General features: G+C 34.8%; 1 protein-coding gene across 2 annotated transcripts in view; it reads left to right on the top strand.

The window, feature by feature from the left end:
• PLCE1 (phospholipase C epsilon 1) overlaps positions 1-19,644 on the top strand; it is a 159,891-nt gene that overhangs the window by 52,356 nt on the left and 87,891 nt on the right. For both annotated transcript variants that reach the window (XM_062001757.1, XM_062001756.1), the window contains exon 4: positions 14,405-14,690. In XM_062001757.1, coding sequence (XP_061857741.1) covers positions 14,405-14,690 — 286 coding nt within the window. The remainder of the gene's footprint in view (positions 1-14,404; positions 14,691-19,644) is intronic.

Genomic DNA, 19,644 nt, shown 5'->3' with positions numbered 1-19,644 from the left:
TCTGCGGTTTGATAAGACCTCTATTGTTGAAAACATAAAACGTTACCTTCCATGGGAATAGATTGTCCTTGATATGCCACTGAGAAACTAAGGGTCTGCAAATTATCTCTGCTTGTTTATTCAGTACTACAGTAAAGATCCATCACATCTATATAACCTTTATAAGTACTTTTTTCTTTTTTTTTTCTCTGATGCTGCCTCAATTTCTTATCATAGCACTGTTGGAAGAAAAAAGGCTTCCTGCTTATACTCAGAATGATGCTACTGTGACAGAAATGCCCTCTAAAGATCTTAACAATGTACTTGTCAAGTTCAGAGTATTTGAGACTTCAGTAAAATGTTATACTACTACTAGAATTTCATGAAAACATACAGTGCTTTCAAGGTCTTTCTGTTCTTCTGTGATAATTACTTAAAACAAGAGAGCAAACAATCATTTTTGCTTGGGAAACATTAACTGAAACTTCCACTACAGATTTTCCTCCCTCATCTACATGAATAATTTATTATATACGTGAAAACTTGGTGCAATTAATTCAAAACAAATCTGTACTCAGCTCTCCCAAAGCTACTAAAGTATGCTATTTCTTAGTAAGATAAAGCTTTTGAATTAAAAAGCCCTAAATTGGGCATATGAAATTACAAATGAGTTAAATTTTTTTTCAAAACTGATGTGATGGTATGAAAGAGAAGCTTATAATAGGAATCTAAGTTTTAGCCTTCATTTTGAGAGATTAAGCATTTACATACGTCAGTTATGCATGTAATTCAGTGTAATGTAATTGCAGTTTATAAAAGTAATTGCATTGAGCAGAGAGGCTATGAATTTTGGTGAGGAAGCTGTTGTATATACAAAGTTGAGTCAAAGCTAATACTAAAGCAAAATAAATCTCATGGAAGACTAAACTGTAGTCCCTGGGTCTGTAACAATCCCCAGAGAATAAGGAAAGTTAATTTAAAATATTTTTGTTCTTCTGGTCGTAAGCCAGATGCCTTAAATTCTGAAAATCAAGCCTCAAGTGACATTCCACTCCAGTGGGAAAAGAAAGGAGAACATATGATTCTGCAGGACCAGACTATATTTACTTCATTAACAATTAAAAAGTGTAATTTAAATACAGAACTAAGGTTCTCTCAGTCTTACTCCCTTGTTCAGTCACTCCTCTCATTCTCTCTTAAAATAAGCATATTTACATTACAAAACAGTGATGAAGGTATTAGAACTCTTGAAAGTTGCAAAACATTAGATACCTATTTTGTGCGTTTAAGGAAAGTAGAACTGAACTGAAAATAAAATTAATGAGTGATTATCCTGTGTTTAGATCCTGGAATTGGCTTCCAAAATTGTATTTGGAGACAGCAAAATAAACTCATCAATTTTAATTTGATCACAGTTTTAGCATCATTTCATCTTTTAGTAGACTTGGATGAAACTCAAAACCTGTTTCAGTAACCTCAGTAAATACAGTTTAGTATACCGTTGTCATAATGTAGGTATGACTATTAGCGTGTATTAGGCATCCTTCATCAAAGCTGTGCATAAAATAAAAATTTGTTGTGAAAATGGAACACAAGGTGTTTGGCAGAACAGTTATTTAGTTTAGAGCAGCATTTGAACACACCAAGTGGAAACAAAAAAAAAAGAGGAATTCTTTAGGTCACTTCAGTGTATATTACCTGTTCATGCTTCTTAAACTTTCCTAAACTTTAGACATTTTCTGTACATACAGCACTATTTCCCTTAGCAGCAAATGACTATTGAAGATGAATAGTGTCAAAAGTACGATGTTAATGATTCAAGATACCAGTGTTGGTGAAATTGCATCATTGTACCATGCTGGATTATTGAAATTGATTAGTTTTAGCCCTAAAAATTTACAAATTTGAGGTGTTTTTTTGGATTATTATTCAGTGTTCATTGTGAATAGTGATGAATGAAGATTCACTTTTAATCACTAATTTAAACTATTTTAAATGTGTCATTTAAAAATTATGTTCGGGGTATCAATATTCTGTTGTTAATTTGAGCAAGGAATGGAGCCTTTTCTATTCTAGGTGTTTAAAAAAACCCATGAAGTGGAAAATGCCTCTTTATAGAACAAAGTTATTTTGTTTTATGAAATTATGTTCTGTAGCCTGACCTAAAAGTCGATATTAAACAGTTCAGTCATGAAAACTCTGAGAATTTCCTGGCCCTTAAGTACTATCCAAAATAATCTTATAATTATTCATGTGACCCTATGAATCCAACAAGTACAAGCAAACAAACAGACATGGATTCAGTGTCTACAAAATTAGAAAATGAGAAGATTTCCTGTGCTAAGAAAAATGTTCCTAGTTGCTCTTTTATTGTGCCATGCATAGGATGCATAAATTTTATGGCTGTAATAATATGCCTGCTAACTTTTTACAGCAATATTGGTTACAGTGAGATATAAATTAAAATAGAGATACAGCAAGGTTCTGTTGCACCTTACGTGCTTATGTATCTGATGGTGCGTCTACACTTTTGACACATTTGCCTTCGAGCTTTAACACATTTATTCTGAGCTTGAAACCTTCATAAGCAATTCTAAGCAGCTCTTTTACTAGCAGGGATGCAACATACCACTATATAAAAACTGAGTTAGCCAATACTGTGAGTTTTAAACCCAACCATTGATTTTGACTATTAATATCAGAGACACAGGAATGGAATTGACTGTATGTTTTCTGAATCAGTTACGTAAGTATAGGTATTAATGTTTCAAAAGAACAGGTAAAGCGAGAGTTCTGCAGAAGTACTTAAGCTAGCTTTGGGAAATAGGTAAGATTGTAGGATGACAAACCAAACATTTAGAGGTGGTGAGACACGGTCTTCAACAGGCATAATTTTTTAGGTTTTCTGTTTGGTTCTTTGGTTTTAACATGGTCTTATTGATAAGAGATCTCTTTAAGTTTCTTTCTGTACCATGGATTGCACCTCAAACTTACTCTCAGGGTGTAATACAGAAATATGCAAGTAAGCTCATCTTTCAAAGTTGTTTAAATTGTTTCCATTGTGTGGAGTTGTAGTTATTTTTAACGTATGAATTCTGTAGAAGCCTTTCCTCAAATGAGAAGATAACAATTGTTATTAAGGTACAAAACTATACAGATTTCTATGTCAAATGCGTATGCATGGGGATATTTGTTTATTTGTTAGATAAAATCTAGACTCACTATTGTTCCACATACAGAATAATAGTTGAAAAATATAGACATAGGAAGAGGGCTGTTGTGTTCCTCTGCACTGAATGCTTGGCATTCACCTGTCTTGAATGCACCTGTTATACCATAAATGTTTCTGAAATGAAAAAGATGAACATGATGCCTGTTTGAAACCTTTAATGACCTAATTAAATTAATTTATGTCTAATTTCAAGAAAGTAAAACTTTATTATGTATTAAATAGTTTTCAGTGACTTTTGTAGTATTTCTTGCTATTTTTTACTTAAATTTGGGAAACACAGAGATCCGTTTTAATAGCATCAACCCATTACACTTTCATGTTCTGAAGATGCACACTAAAAGGTAAGATTATATGATGAAAATGTGCGTCTCTCTTGAGTTGCAGTTATTCAATCATGGTACATTTGAAATTCTCACACAGAAGTGGTTTGGTTGTGAATTATTTCAGTTTAGTTTCTGAAATGGAGTTTTAGTCCTAATTACTGTCTATTTCAGATAATAGCTATGGTAAAACTTCTGTCCTCTATTGAAAAGTCAACCTACTAGTCTTTTTCTTGCTTTAAATACTTTTTATAGCACACCTGAGTTTTATATGAGTTAAATCTTTGTTTTTCACCAGTAAAAGGTATCAAAAGTCATTATTATTATTAAAATCTATTTTCAAAAAGGTGATATGATTTTAGAACAAAAGTGTGTGTGGTGTGTATACTTTTATATTAAAATCCAGTAGACAATTTCTGAAGCTGATAAGACATTCCGATCCGCATGATCAGATGTTCAAAGACGTGACCCACATCAGAGTAGTTAAACTTTAGTTTTAGAATAAAGTTGAAATAACACAGATCTTTAAATAGAATATACTTAGTTTATTTAGTTACTAAGACAGCATATTGTTTGCAACTGAATTTGTGGAAAAAATTTGGAGGGAATAAATAAGCACTCATTTAGAAAATAAAAAGCAAAAACTGGCTGCATATAGAATTTACGAGTAGGGCTGTTTACAGAAATACAGTGCAGAATACTAGGTTGAGGGGTACAAGAAAAATACAAAAATTATGACTTGAAGAAGTTAACAAGAGAACTTAGTCATAAAAATAATATTATGAATTTTTTTTTTTCACATATGATTTTGTGCCAGCAGAAATCTAAATAGCTGACCTAGCTGATCAGAAAGTGGTATTCTTGACCTCTTCTGGATAAGACCATACAAGTGCCTTTCACTGGCAAGGGCGTTGTTTCATGTTGCTGAAAAGTGTTTGGTGTCATTTCATTTTCTTCTAAAATTGAAATTTTAAGTACTTATGAATAATCTTTCAAAGTGCATTTAATTGATGTCTTTTGTCAGCCTCTGTTTTATACCTTTAGACTCAAATAGCTACTAAGAAGAATCTTCTTAAGTGTACTACCTGCCATGAAAAGTAATAAGCATTGTTTCAGTATTTTTTCTCCAATGGACTTGATGATTCTTTAAGCGTGGGACTTTCTCAGGGTGAAGATGCTTTGGTAAATCTCTGCACTATTTATATCACACTGCTTTTCCCATCTTCCAAATCCATGCAGTCCATCATACCTTGGTAATGTTTTTAAAAATAATCAGTACTGTTACCTTATAGAAATGGTAAATTAATAAGAATTAAGTTTTATCAAAAGTGAAAATGACCACATATTGGAAGTTTAGGCCTGTGGTTACTGTTTCTAGTCATAAGTAAATCCGACACTTAAATGTATTGCTTTTTTTAAACTGTATCATCATTTTCTTATGATCATGAATGAAAAGATCTCCCTACTAAAGACAGTAGTCATGTCTCAGCACTGAATGAGGATGGCTGATACTATTTCTAAAGAATGTTGAATTACATTTAAAGATTGCCTCTGCAAGACAGTCTTATCCTCATTAAATTCAGTTACTGCTCCTTGAAATGATCTCATCCTGAACAGGATGCAATTCATAAGAAGTATTGGCTGGTGAGGTAATGCACATTTTGTAATTGCAATTGAAGCTGTAGAAAGTTCACTGAACATCAGTTAATGAATATTAATATCTGGGCACATCTGTGCTTGTTCACTGTTTTGGCAGCCTTCCAGCTGCCATCAATACTCTTCCCTGTGTTACCAGGGTGAACTCATCTGTTTTCCTGTGTGTCCTTGCTGCTCTGTGCCATATTGCCCAGTTACAGCTTACTGTATAAAATTTGATACACACAAAAGTAGCTGTTGAAGAAGTGAACATTATTGCTCTGTAGCATGGTACTCTCTCTTGTGCTCTGTCCTGGAACTGTAAAGATGCACATCTTCCTAGACATTGAAGATGGAGCGAAACTTTGAAAAGTCTTTGAGAACAGACATTGCAACAAGGATAGTGACAAGACAATTTCTGGAAGGGTGACCAAAGGGGACAGGTAACTGCAGCCTTTTATCTAAATTGTTAGGACCTGAAGCTCATTTACAGAAGAGCAAAGGAAAATATCTGGGCCTCCTACAGTGACTCTAACATTAGACATTATTAGAAAAGCCATGAGTGAAATCTAGTTTGACATGAACATGCTGGAACAAGCCTTGACTTCAATGATGAAGAGGTGCCTGAGGACCATTATTATTTTCCTGTGATGTGTTCTTTCCTTCTAATGTGTAAGGGGACTAGACAGACTGCTGCACGCATCTCATCTGCCAGTCATAAACACCCTGCCCCCTGGAGGGCAGCTGCCTTTTTTTCCTCTTGTACGGAGGAAAAGTGATAATACATGGTAGACTGCATCTTGTGTTCATTGTCCTCCGCGTCACCCTGTCCCCTGGCCCTCTGCCTTCCCCCCCCCCCCCCCCCCCCCAGTTTCTGGTGCATGAGAGTATAGCATACAGTGTTTGCTTTTACTCACTGCTTGCAACTGCAAATTATGGAAGCATTTAAAAAAAAAAAAATTAAATGCACTGAAAAAGTGTCCACACCCACCTCACCACCATACTTCATTTTACTGTGTTTCCTTTCTTGCATCTTTACCTACTCCTTCTGTGTACTGCATTCAAAGCATCCTCAGTGCCATGACACTGAAGTTATTCCTACCTCAGCTATCTACTCAGAAATCTCTCCCTTTGCCCTTTAGCTTTCAGTGCTGGCCTGCTGCTACAGTAAACAAACCTTTCCATTTCTTGCGTTCTCAAAGTAGTTCCTGATTTTCTTCTTTGTAGTTTCCCAGTCAAAAACCAAACACCACCTGTGAACCATGCCACCCTGAATATGCTCCCCCTGTTGAAAACAGTATTCTTAGTATTTTATGTCCAGCGTATGTTACACTTCAAATTGTACCATGGCACTGTATTCCCTTATTTTCTAGACCTTTTTTTCAAATACAAATCAGCATTTTAGCAGTCTAGGCATATTTTAAGGATTTTTTAATGAAAATTAGCATCTTACCAGTCATGATACTGTGTTTAGGCATCATGTAAAAATACATAGAGAGCAAGATACGAGCAAATTAGGATGTAGAGAACACTTTCAATTCCTGCTGTCCTGAACAGTCTTTGTACAATTGTGTATATTTCACTGCAATTGTGTGCTTATAGTTCTAGCATTCTTGCTGATGAGTTGCAGCTGCAGCTTTGACATTATCTGCATAGAGATCTCCAAAGGCTAGTCTCTGTCCTCTTTGTTTCAGTAAAAGTTCCTTTAGGTGATGAGTTCTTTTTCTCTTGTTGATAAAGCCACAGGCAGACAAGATGGCAAGTGCCATTGCTGAAACTGCTATTAGTTCTGCTTTTCAGGGCAGTCATTTGTTGTCTTGCAGAGCCAGATGAAGGGTGACATCTCCAAAAACTGTTGAGTATGAAGGAAGAGCATCATGACATGTAACCCGTTGTTTTATCTTATTTTTTTAAAAAATCTGAGGTGGTTGTTAATACTTTTAAATGTTGCCCATTAGCCAAAACAGATGGATTATGATGCAGAGACAGGATTCGTGGGAATTTTTGAGTTTAACCCTGACTCGCAAAACAGTAGTTAATTTCAGATAGCTGTTTCCATATTTACCACAGTGCACCTATGGAGAAACTCTGCAATAGAATGCTGTCACAAACAAGAAATCAGAGAAGCTTGGGACAGGTAGTGAATGTCATACAAATTTGAGTGGGAGTACAATTTACTAAAGCTCATGGATATCTCTTTGTCCTTTATCCCCTGTATATTGAATAGTAAGTTAGGAATGGAATTTAATTGACTACAGTTTTTTGTCTCTTGCCCTACTTGTCTTGTAGCATACCAGAACTTAGTAAGACATGTAGGCAAAAATTTGATCAGCTGTGTGCGTATTTGGTTGCAGGCCACTGAAAAAATATTCTAACAGTCTAAATGTCTCGCTTTTCTACTCTAAACACTGAAAAATGATTAAAGTTTGTGGGGTTTTTTAGCTCATTTTCTCAAAAGGATTTCTGAAAACTTCACCTGTTTGATGGCTAATGTGAACAAGACATGTCAGTGAACGGAGGTAGGAAATAGTCCTGATAAGGCAGACATTTCTGCTGTTCACAGCATCACCTATGTCAAATACAGTAACATCATTAGCTTTGAACAACCTGCATAACTAGAGATATGGATACAAATGGCAACTGGACAGAGCAAAACTCAAGGAATCCTATTTCAAGGTCATGCATCCAGAACCAAGATTCCCAAACTTTACCAGTCCCTTACTGTTATCAAATATTTGCGAACTCACTTACCAAATGACTCACTTGGGCTTTGGAATGTCTTCTTGAGAATCTTCTTGAGAAGACAGATATATACACTACTCTAGGCATAACAAAATACATTAAGTGTTCAGTGTATTTCAGTTCTCTTCATTAATATGTAATCAGAAGCTGTTACAACAGATCAGTTTTTTAGAAAGTCCATGGATTAAAAATTTTCTTCTTCCTGAAAATCAGAAAAGTATACATTTTAAACTTGTAGCATTCCCTTCATTTTCTTCCATGACAGTCATGTCATGGGGATGGTCAATCTTTGATCTTTTTGAGTGCAGAACATTTGCAGTGATACAAATCTAAACGAAATATTTGGTCACCTCCAGTGTCTCCTGCTGATATTTTCTATAATTTTTAACTGCCATTTTTTAGCTGGAACCATCCATATGGAATCTGATTTCTTGCTGAGAATTTCTCTGCAGAGATGCCAGAGTTTTATGAGAGTACAAAGAGGAAGTTGTGTAGAAAATTCTGTAGTGCCGGGGGCAACAAGCATGCAGCAAGGAAGTAAGCCCTCCCTGAAATGACATCTCTAGCAAACACGATGCTGGGAAATGGGTAGTTTGTTTGGAGCTAGTTTAGGTCAGAAAGTTGTAGTGCTTTTCCAGAGCTGGCCTTCCGAGCACCATCTTCCGAGCATGAGTACCTCTAATGTTTACTGAGCCAAGGCAGTTGTAAATGAAAAGTGGAGAACTGACTGTACAAAATAGTGTGATTCATTTCTGGTTTTGCACAGGAGGAATAATTATTGAAAGTATGTGCTAGATTGAAAACAAAGTCAGTATAGGCTTCAAAATCTGTACAAGTTCACATGACCTGACTTCAAATTCCAGATTGGTGGCGGACCTTTTTTCATATATTGGTCTGATTTTCAGCATTTCTGCAGGTCCTTGTTGGCAGTTGTTTGTTCCAACATCTTTGAAAATAAAGAGGGTAGCAACTTGCACTGTTTTTAGAGTGACTGGTTCTTTTACAGTGAACTATATCGAGGGATAAATGTTAACAATAATATTGTCCAAAATAACTTTTGAGTTTGTAGATAAAATAAATGTTCCTCAGGCTATGGACTCATTCTTGTTTAAGTCAAATAGTGTTGTATGGTATTTTGAGATTAATGAGATGAACAATTTGTTAGGTAAGAGTGTTGGGAAAAGTAACTAATTAATAGAAATTTCATTAGGAAATGTGTTTATTTCCACTTTTAAACAATGTAATTTTTTTTCACAAGGGTAAGGAGTGATAGGAGGTTCTTATTCTTTGTTTAAAAATAAACTCCCAACCCACAACATCCTTAGAAGGATCTGGCCAGTGACAAGGGCTGGCTCTGTGTAGGCAGCTTTTCTTTTCATGATCTATTCTCCATTTTTACTTTAGCAGTGATCTGGAAATATCATAGGCTAATTAGTGTGGGTGTGGTCATAACCTGAATGGGATAAATTTGAGAAAAACCAAGATGATTCAGAAAATGATGTGACTGTCAGCATCACCTCTTTTTAATATTGTATTAAATTAATACACTGAAATTTGATGCTGGAGGTCCATTTTGGAAGACATACATTGGAATTATGGACTAACTGTACATTAATGCCTGATTCTTTTGTTCTGAGCAAATTCACATTCTGGTAAGTGTATTTCCTCTTTCAACCTCTCTCCCGTCCAGCCAGGTTCACTTTACATATAACTTTCTTGCTGCCCAAACTGCTTTTTTTTGTAGCAGACTGCTGCTGTATTCCATGATAACAGATAGTTGAATTACACTTCAGTGGATTAAATACATGTATGAGCAATTACTTCCAGGAGATCACTGTTGGCTTAATTCAGTCAATATTAATGAGAATTTTCTTCTGAAAAACCTGCAGTGCCACGGTGAAAAATGACCATCAGAATTCAGTCATTGTAATTAAATTTTTCATGGAACAGAACAAATTTTGAAAGAGCAGCATTTCCTATGATGTTATTCATTATATTTCGACTCCTATGTTCCATAAAACATTTGTCTTGTGATCTTCAGGACACTCTCCTGAGAGTTATTACTTGTTAATATACCATTCTAGTTTACAGGCATTTAAATTTTTTTAAAAAATATGCAGCAAAGGAAGACTTTGTGTTGCAGGATTGCTGTGCATTGGCTATCAGCAGCCCTCCATAACAGCAGTGGTCTGTAGGTGCACAGAGAGGAAATCAGACTGGAATGCATAATACCAACCGAGCATATGGAAATATATATATGTATGTGTGTATACATATACACATACATACACTCCTCCTGCATTTTAGTATTTAATTTTGATCATTCAGGATATATCAAGGGAGGTTTTTAGAAAGATTTTGGACAGATGTTGATAGGAAACAATGTAGTGAATTATTGAAGCTCCGTTAGGGTCTAGTTTCTATTATTTTTGTAGCATAGTATCAATAAGCATAACTTTCATGGCTGTTCATTGCGATGAACTTTTTGGGAACACATATTCTTTATTTTCATAATAAAATAAGATAAATTAAGCTCACTTCCTAATAAAGAGAACCCTTGGTCTGTTCTCAATGCCAATTTCTGGGTTTTGTATGTGCCAAGCACTTGCTAGATATTTGACAAATTATAATATGCATCCAACTTCTAAGCAAAATACCTGAGGAAAAAAAACAGAGAGAGAAATAAATAAAAGATTATGTTAAACAGAATGAAATACATGTAACTTGGGTAAGAAATCAAAACAATTATTTTTATCAACTGCTATGTCCAGTATTTCTAACATAGCAGTACCTGTGAACTCCAGCTTCATTTTAGGGGAATATCTGTCATAAACTGCAGGGCTAAGAATGGCTATGGTGTTCAGGTTTCTGCCACTTTTATGTAGTAATCCTTCAATAGTGTGTGCGGAGAAAATGATGTCATGGAATTTGCATTTGTAGTTATGATTAAACAGAAGAAAACATTATAGAGATAAATGCAGAATAGTTTCAAGCCCTGCATGAGTTATTTGTTATTCTAAAAGAATATCTTAAAATATATCTGTTGTCATTGTAAGAAAATGTTATTAAAGGTTATCAGTAAGTTAACTCGGAGATTTTAAGTTACTAGATGCAAAACTGAGGGATTTGTTAAAGTTTTGATGATTTATTGCATATGCTATTAAGAGCTGAAAAATCAATTTTGTTTCAATATATTTTCCAAATATGGAGTTGGTTGTAAAGCTACAAGGAGAGAGTTCTACCTGAATTTAATTTTTGTAATGTTAATTTTCATTTTTGAGTTCGAGGACATATTTTTCTTCTGTAATATACTGGAAACTTTTATGTTTTAAGTAACTTTTCTTTTTACTTACCATTAAAATATCTTAAAAATATAGGACAGGAAAAATCTATCAGAACCATAGTGTACTTTTATTGGAATACTGATGTGTATTAGTATTTGGAGCTACCTGTTCCAGTATTATGAAACATTTATGTTGTCTTATTTTAAAAGTATAATAAAAAAAGAAAAAGTATTAGAATGTATGCTTTAGTTGTCTAAAGTAAATCTTGAGGTACAATAATTGTATATCATTTTTACCATTTACATGTATGCTCATTTAAGAACTGGTTGTGTCAGTACTTTGCACAACTTAAAATGAAATTTGCTGTATGTTAACTATTGCAACACATTTAGATCCAGATATTGTCTTCAGTTTCTTCTGAGTTACTGCTTGACATGCAGTATGTGAGATTCTGCAATATCAGACTACATATGGTTATGAAATCTTGATATGAAAAGCAGTAGTCAATCATTGGCTTTTTAACAGGTAGCTGTCAGTTTCGTGCTGAATTTTATTCTTTTTGGATCATGTTCATTTTTAATTACAGTAATTATTCTTTGGTGGTTATGTAGATCAATATAACTACATCTGCCAGGATGAACTGAAAGCCCTGGTTTGTAATCAACTTTCTTATCTCTCAGGTGAGATTACGTTTCCCTGATCGTTTGGCGTAATCTCACTGATAGGTGATTTTCTCTATCAGTTACCTTAGAGACATAATCCTGTCCTTATTGTTTCATTCTTTACTGTGGCTGATAGCTATACACGTTTTAAATATGCATTTTTCTGTAACCCATCTGTGTGCAGCAGAAGTACCACATTCAGAGCTTAAACACATCAAAACAAACAATATTTGAAAGTGTTGTATGAAGCACAGTCTTTGGAGACCGTTAGTGCCCTGAAGTCTACTTTATACAAAAGAGATTAACACCATTATTTTATGTATAATCTCTCCAGCAAAACACTGTCGCCTGTTTCTGTCAACAAATGGTTTCTTTGCTTTGGCGGCTGAAAGAAACTTCAGCTGTGTAGGCAACAGAACACGCCTTTGTAAGTTGCAGAACCCAATTTAAAAATATTTTGGAAGGTAACTTCAGTTTTGTGAAGTTAAATTATTTTGATTAACTAAATATTTTTTAAGCAACCTAAAAAGACTAATCATGTCTGCTATGTGTGACATGCTGATAATCCATACATAAGGCAGGTTCACTGTTTTGTAATACACCTTTCAGAAAGGTGTATTGTATGCACATCCCACTCTTCTTTGCAGACACTTACTTCATTACAAGATCTGCACATATGCTATCCACGTAATGCACACTAAGAGTGCATTTTCTGTCTTAATAAAGATGAAGATGAGCAGTGTTCTTACAGTATGTCTAGGAGTCTGTAAAACTGTAATATACCTAAGAAAACAATATAAAGATCTCAAGGTTAATATTTCTAAAAATCTCAGACTAAGTACATTTTGAAAATTTGCAGGGAGGGGAAAAAAAAATAAGACACCACAGTATTTCACTGTATAATGAATCTCAGAAGCCATATTTCTAATGGAATTGAGTTGTAAATGTCATAGTCGACATGTGAAAGATTTTTTTTAAACTCTTATGTTAATAAATATGTTAGTGCTCTTTTCAAATAACTGAATTATATTAATAGCTAATAAATTATTATATTTTGAGGATGATTTTAGTGTTTAAAAAATTGTTAATACAAAAATCAAATCTGAGAAAAGAAATATGTACTTTAATAAATATTGCATTGTATATATTTTTCTGGTTTATGGCAAAAATAATAAGTATAAAATTAGCAAATTGTGAGTTTAGTAGCTGTATCAAAGCTTTTGTTATTCTTAATTTCTTTACCTGGATGTAAGAATTAGATCATTGTTCACAACTTCTGTTTTAGAGGGTCAGATACTTCATGGGCAATTGAACCTTCTTCACCTAGACGTCAGGGGGAATGCAGGAATTTGCAGATCCCTGAGCTGCTTCTCTCCTTGGTTACATGACTGGACATGGATATGTCTTGTGGTGAGGATACCAGTGGCTCTGACCTTGACATGCACAAACTGTGCAGACAAGTTCTTACCATTTAACTGAGCACATGTGTGCTTGCATTGTAGGACTGGATGTGATTTCTGCCATGTTGATGGATAGCTGTATTTTGTTAATATGTGGGGAAGGATGGCAACAAGAAACAAACTATTAATCACAAAACCCAGTCATTAAGCCATCAGCTTATTTCCTGTGAACATCTCAGGACTGATGAAAAACAACCTCATGAAGAGTGTCTCAGCACCTGTCCTGGTAACAGTTATAATGACCTTTCTCTATGTTAATTTTTAGTTTGGAAGTTTACACCTTGCAATTACAAAGCACAGATCATTGAAAAAAAAAATATTAATGTTAATCAGTAAGTCAGCATACAAGAATGCAAAGAATCAAGTCTTTCCGGGTATACTAAATGGAAAGATTTCTTGCAGATTCTTGCTTTGATCATTAGACTCTTTTAAATAAGTAAACATTACTTAGTTGCTAAGCCACAGCCTGAAGTTCATTAGTGTGTTAGCACAAATATTGTAAAAAGACTACTAAACCAATATTAGATAGACGACCTGTGCGTAGGCTGGAACTAATGCAATGAATGTGACACCAGAACATTTTGAAAGATTGTTCACAGCGATTAAAACCATTTCTGTTTGCAAAAACCTGCCCCACTCAACAAGAAAAAGTGCAAAGCCTGAGTAGATCTGTTCTTCTCCTACTGATATTTGTAAGACTTTAACGAAAGTACAATAGATTTAATAGTCTTATAAATAATTTTGTATATGTTCTTTATTTTAAATGTTGACCAGATGTATTGATGTAGCATTTTTTTGTCTAACAGTGATGCTTAAAACTGATTTTCATTAGAATGCCTTTAACTATAGATTGAAAGCCAGAATATGATCTTAATAGCCTGTTCTGTAACCCAACTCAGAATCTTCACAAATTAATTCTGGATCCATAGATGTTTCAGGTTAAATGCATAAATGTGGTGTTTTCACACAGTACCTTTTTGCACAGGCTGATGCACTTTACAAGAAGTTACGCCAATTTGGATTTTTTTGATGCTCAATTTATTATTCTAAACAAATGAACTAACAGTTCACGCTTTTGCATTCTTTACAGATCTTCAGTACAGTGCAAGAAGAAGAAGCAGAAGATATTTTTGAATATTTTCCTCATCTTCTGAGAAAGCACCCAAAATTTGATCCAGATTATACATGCAAAAGTGATGGTTTTTGTGTAAAACCATGTATTACAGATGCTCACAGTCAATATCGTGCCACTTTACAGAGGACTGCGCTCTCTAACTATATAACTGGTGCTTTACTAGAAGCAACTACATCATTAGGAGCAAGAAGTGGTCTTTTAAATATTTTCAGCGGATCAACTGGAAGAACAATGCTTAAAGGTAATGAACTTTATTTATTCTTGTCCACTTTAAGTATTGCAAAATATATAATACTATATATAATATTCTGTAGTTTACATACTCATATATGATATACAGATAAAATAGTCTTTCATGTTTTCAAAGATTTTCCTTTGCAATCATTATATGTTGTAATGACTGGATATGCTAGTTTAATAAAGTAAAAATGCATGCAAAACTAGAAAGAGCCTTGCTAGAGAACAGACACCTTTTCAGATTTTTTTTTTTCCTTTTAGAAACATTCCTGTCTGCATCCAAGGTTATTGCCTGAGCCATTGTTAGGGTGTTCTTTTGTATAGTATTTCTCACTTACCAAGTGCTCCTGTGTATGGGCTGACTTGGTGAGGGACTGAGAAAGAGTATATACTCAGTTATTGTCATTGCACAGCTAGCTGTCAGCATAGCACTATGCAGTAAGCATATGCAAGTCATTACTGATTTATTGTTGATCTTCTCCTGGACCCATCATCTTTCTAGTATTGGATCATTTCAAATAATGTGGGTATTGTCTGTGTGGAAGACATCTATTGGAAGATGGATATTACTAACTTTCCATGCTGATCATCTTTGTATGCAATAAGAATACCATTATGTGATTTAGTCTCGTCAGTTTTAGGAGGACAAAGGCATTCTGGGTACAAATTCATTACATTAAGATGGGGTTTTTTACAGAATGATAAACAGAATTTTAAATTAACTTTTAATTAATGCCTAGAATATTTTCCAAAGTACTCAAGCATTTGTGTTATTTATCATCTGATATTCTGTAATACAAGGATATAGTATCTCAATTGTACAGTAGTAGAGTTGAAGCATGTATGTATTATGGCTTGCCCAAAATTTTACAGGAATATGACAGAATCAATACAGATATCTCAGTACTTTTCCTTGACTAGTGCAAACATTGACCTCATTTTTACAGACTAATAATAGCTTGTGCTTGGATCAGATTGGCTTTCATCTCAAAAGAGTATCCCTTTCTAGTTTTAATTGGTATATCTATGAGTGAATCAAATGGCAGAGAGGCACTAAAATGCTATAAGAACAGGTACAAATGGTGAACTGTAGCATCTGAGTGAACTTTAGTAGTATGTTGAGCAACATTACTAAGCCTCATCATTTGTGAGAAACAGAGATATGTGAAGTACAGTATACTCTTTTGGGAGAGTTTTTCCTTTTTATCTTGTTTGGTTTCTATTTGTTCTGGGGAGATGAATGCTTTAGAAAACCACGTACATTCCTGTGACAGCTCTGGACAGCAAGGTTAAAAGAACTGAGTTGTGTACTTGGTAGTGGACCTTCCTCCTACAGAAGAGAAGGGAGAAGGCAGGACAGGATTCTGACTCCTCAGATCTGATGGAGAATCTAAGCATGCTCTATCCCGTTTGCAAATGTCAGCTTCCAGAGGGGCAAGTTGCTGCAGGACTACAAAAGCCCAGCTAGAAGTTGCAGCAATAATTATTTCAGGCTCAGTGACATGCTAATATGACTGTGTCTTTTAATAGAGCCTGAGTCTAGTGATTGCATGTGTGCTCTGTGTACCAGAACACTTTGCACTAGTTTGGGGATCTCTGTGGTGCCTGAGTTATGTGCTGAGTGCTTCAGTTGTTGTACTCTGAGCCTAGGGATGTGAGATGTTAAAGAAGAGGCCAAGATCTTAAACTTGATTTGCAGTTTCACAGAAAACCTGTGTAGATAGCAATGATTGGATTTACTGTAGTGGTCTAGGTGCGATGAGGAAGAGATGTGCTGCAGCTTTAGGATACTGAAGTTTTCTGGATTTGGAAGGTTTATGTTCAGGTATATCATGGTGATTTAATATATATCTGAAAAATGACAAAAGTATGAGTGACAGAGTCCTCTCGACAAACATTGGCAGTGTTACTCAGTGATGTTATTAACTGAGACATTAGCATTAGCAAGGAGCCCAACAGTACTCTGAATTCAGAACTGTGGTTATTGTTCATGCATGTGTACCTTTTAAGAAGGAAAATTTTCCTATCCATGCAGACTGATAAAGGTTATTTTCATCTGTCCAACATCCTTACTTACTGCTGGATGAAACTTCAACCATAAACTAATCTCATCTAAACCTAAGAACTTTTAATTGATGTTGATAACAACTCTGTTGTCAAGTGCAATGGGGGATTTATAACACAATACAGCGTGCCATTGGAACACTTCTCTTGGTAGTTGTTTGTAGGTATGTTAAAAGGGAAATACTGATCCTAGTGTGGCTTAATGGTTACTGTGTTTTAATCCTGATAGGCAGCTAAGCACAATGCTGCTACTTACACACATCCTTAGTAGGATGGGTGAGAGAATCGTCAAAGTGTGAAAATTCGTGGATTGACGTGACAGTTTAACAGATAAAGCAAAAGCTGCATGCACAAGCAAAGCAAAATAAAGAATTCATTCACTATTTTCCATTGGCAGGCAGAAGTTGAGCCCTTTCTAGAGAAGCAGGACTCTATCACATGTAATGGCTCTTGAGAAGACAAACACCATAACTCTGAATACAGGCCCTTTCTCCTCTTTTCCTCAGCTTTTATTGCTGAGCACTGTGTCATATGGTATGGAATACTCCTTTGTTCAGTTGATGTGAACTGTCCTGACTCTGTCTTCTCCCAGCTTCTGCATCCTCAGCCTACTGGTTGGCAGGGCAGCAAGAGAAACATAAAAGGCCTGATGCTCTGCAAGCACTGCACAGCAAAAAATTAAAACATCCTTGTGCTACCAATTTGTAGTCAGAAATGCAAAACATAGTACCATGTGAGCTACTGTGAAGAAGATTAACTCTGACCCAGTGAAAACTGGTACAATAGTGACAATTCCATCAGCATTTGCAATTTGTAGCCCTCCAGAAACAGCTGAAATTGTTGTGCATTTTATCAGGACCCTACCAAAGTTTCTCAGGCAAGATAGCAGTATATCCAGCTAAGAGTGTCATATGTTGCAGAGAGACTATGGAGATAAAAATAAATATTTGCTTTGACAGTAGGAGTGCCCATGTAATAATCTCAGTGCTGTACACTGCTCCAAATTACTATCAGCAGCAGGAAATTAGCATTTTGTCTTTTGAGGCTGGGTTTCTTCATGTTGTGCAACTTGTTGAAAAATGAAGGGAAGACCTCTTCTCGGATTTTGTTTTTACTGTTTTGATCAAGGATAGCAAATGTTTCTTGTTGCTGTGTTTCACAAGCAGTGTTTCACAGGCTGTGTTCACAAGTGCTGTCTTGCTTTCATAAAAACTTAACTATATGTTCTCAGATATTTGCATAAAATTTGTTTATTTATTTTTGTATTAGAACATGTCTTAAGGTTCTTCATTTAAAATTGTACATTAAAGAAGGATTTGCAGTGTAGGAAGATGTCATAATACAATTGAAGGTCCAAGCATAAAGGTCCTGATGGGAGTGCAGGAGAGCACTGTGATGTTCATTTCTTTCAGAAAGAAAGACTTGTTCAGGAGAGTGCAATGTAGGTAGGGACATTTCACCTCTTGCTGACTCATTCCAACCTGAAATGTGAACACCAATAGCACTGACAGGTGGAACTAGAATGCATTATAAAAACAAAATATTATTTAAATTGATTTTTAAATATCTTCAAAAAGTAATACGCAATGCTATATAAGTATAAATAAAAGAAATGTTGAACTATCTAGTCACTGTTCTGCCACTCAGAAATTTGAACTCGGCCTTCCTTTGTGTCCTATAAATGTTGTAATACCTAAAAACAGTGTAAATAAAAGCTGAAAAAAGTGCTGAATTATTATGAAATAATTACAAAACATTTTTTGTGGTGGATCCAATTCAACTTTACATTGTAAAGAAGCACTACATAAAGATGCTAAGGAAGACTTGCTCTATTGCACATTACTACTTAGTGTTAGACAGTGACAAATACTCTTCTGCAGGGAGATTGGAATAGGTGATCTCTAAAGGTCCCTTCCAACCCAACCATTCTATGATTCTATGATATTAGAGCAAAGGTTTATGCATCTGAGGCTCTGAACCGATGTTAAGTGCCAATGCCAACATTACCTTTATTCACCTCTCTCTTCTTCCTGGGTTTTCATTCCTAGAAACCGATTTCACTTAGAAAAATACTGTAAAAGCGGCAAGCAATAAGGGGCAAAGTCACCTTAGGCTAGTAATGGCACTGAGTGCTTCCTTTTGTCAAGTCATGTCCTGAGTTAAAGACCTCTAAATTACCTTAGATATTTGTATCTGTATTATGCGTTTCAGTTCAAAGAGTTAATACATTTTCAAAATATTTACCTATAACAGGCAAAATATGATTATGCTTAAAACATGTTGTGATAGTTTGTAATGCCACTATACATTATTATGTATTTTATTTAAACATACCTTTATGCAGGCATTACGCAAATATATTCTTAAGTGTAAGCAGATTCTATTTTTATTGGAAAAATATGGATTAAGTGGGTCATTCTAGTTTTATTTTGTAAAATATTTGGCACTAGGAGTGTTAATGTTTATGCTTCTAAGTCTAAAATTATCAGTGATAAGTGATTTGAAGAAAAAGGTATTTTAATAATGTATATAGAAATATATAGTTTAAATGAGTTATCTTGCCATAAAATGTACAATTATAGACTTCAGTTCACTGGGTTTTAAAACTTAAAAAAAAAAAAAAAATCCAAATTAGGAAATAGCTTGCTCAAACCATTATTTTCAGCAATGGAGGAATATTTTCTACCAGCTATGATCTTTTCGAAGTTACTGTGCTGTCACAGAAAAATGTCATGCTGGAGGAAACAGAATCTAACAAATATGTGACTATACAGAGAAGAAAAGTTGAGTAATCCACCTATACAATTTTTTCAGTGAGGATGATAGCTCTCTTGAGAAAATGTTTCCATATGAACCTGAAAGTCAGGGGCTTTATTCTGCTTCTAAAATTAATT

This window comes from Colius striatus, chromosome 8, assembly GCF_028858725.1.
Source record: "Colius striatus isolate bColStr4 chromosome 8, bColStr4.1.hap1, whole genome shotgun sequence".
Lineage (NCBI taxonomy): Eukaryota > Metazoa > Chordata > Aves > Coliiformes > Coliidae > Colius > Colius striatus.
This window is presented reverse-complemented; position numbering and strand designations above follow the sequence as displayed.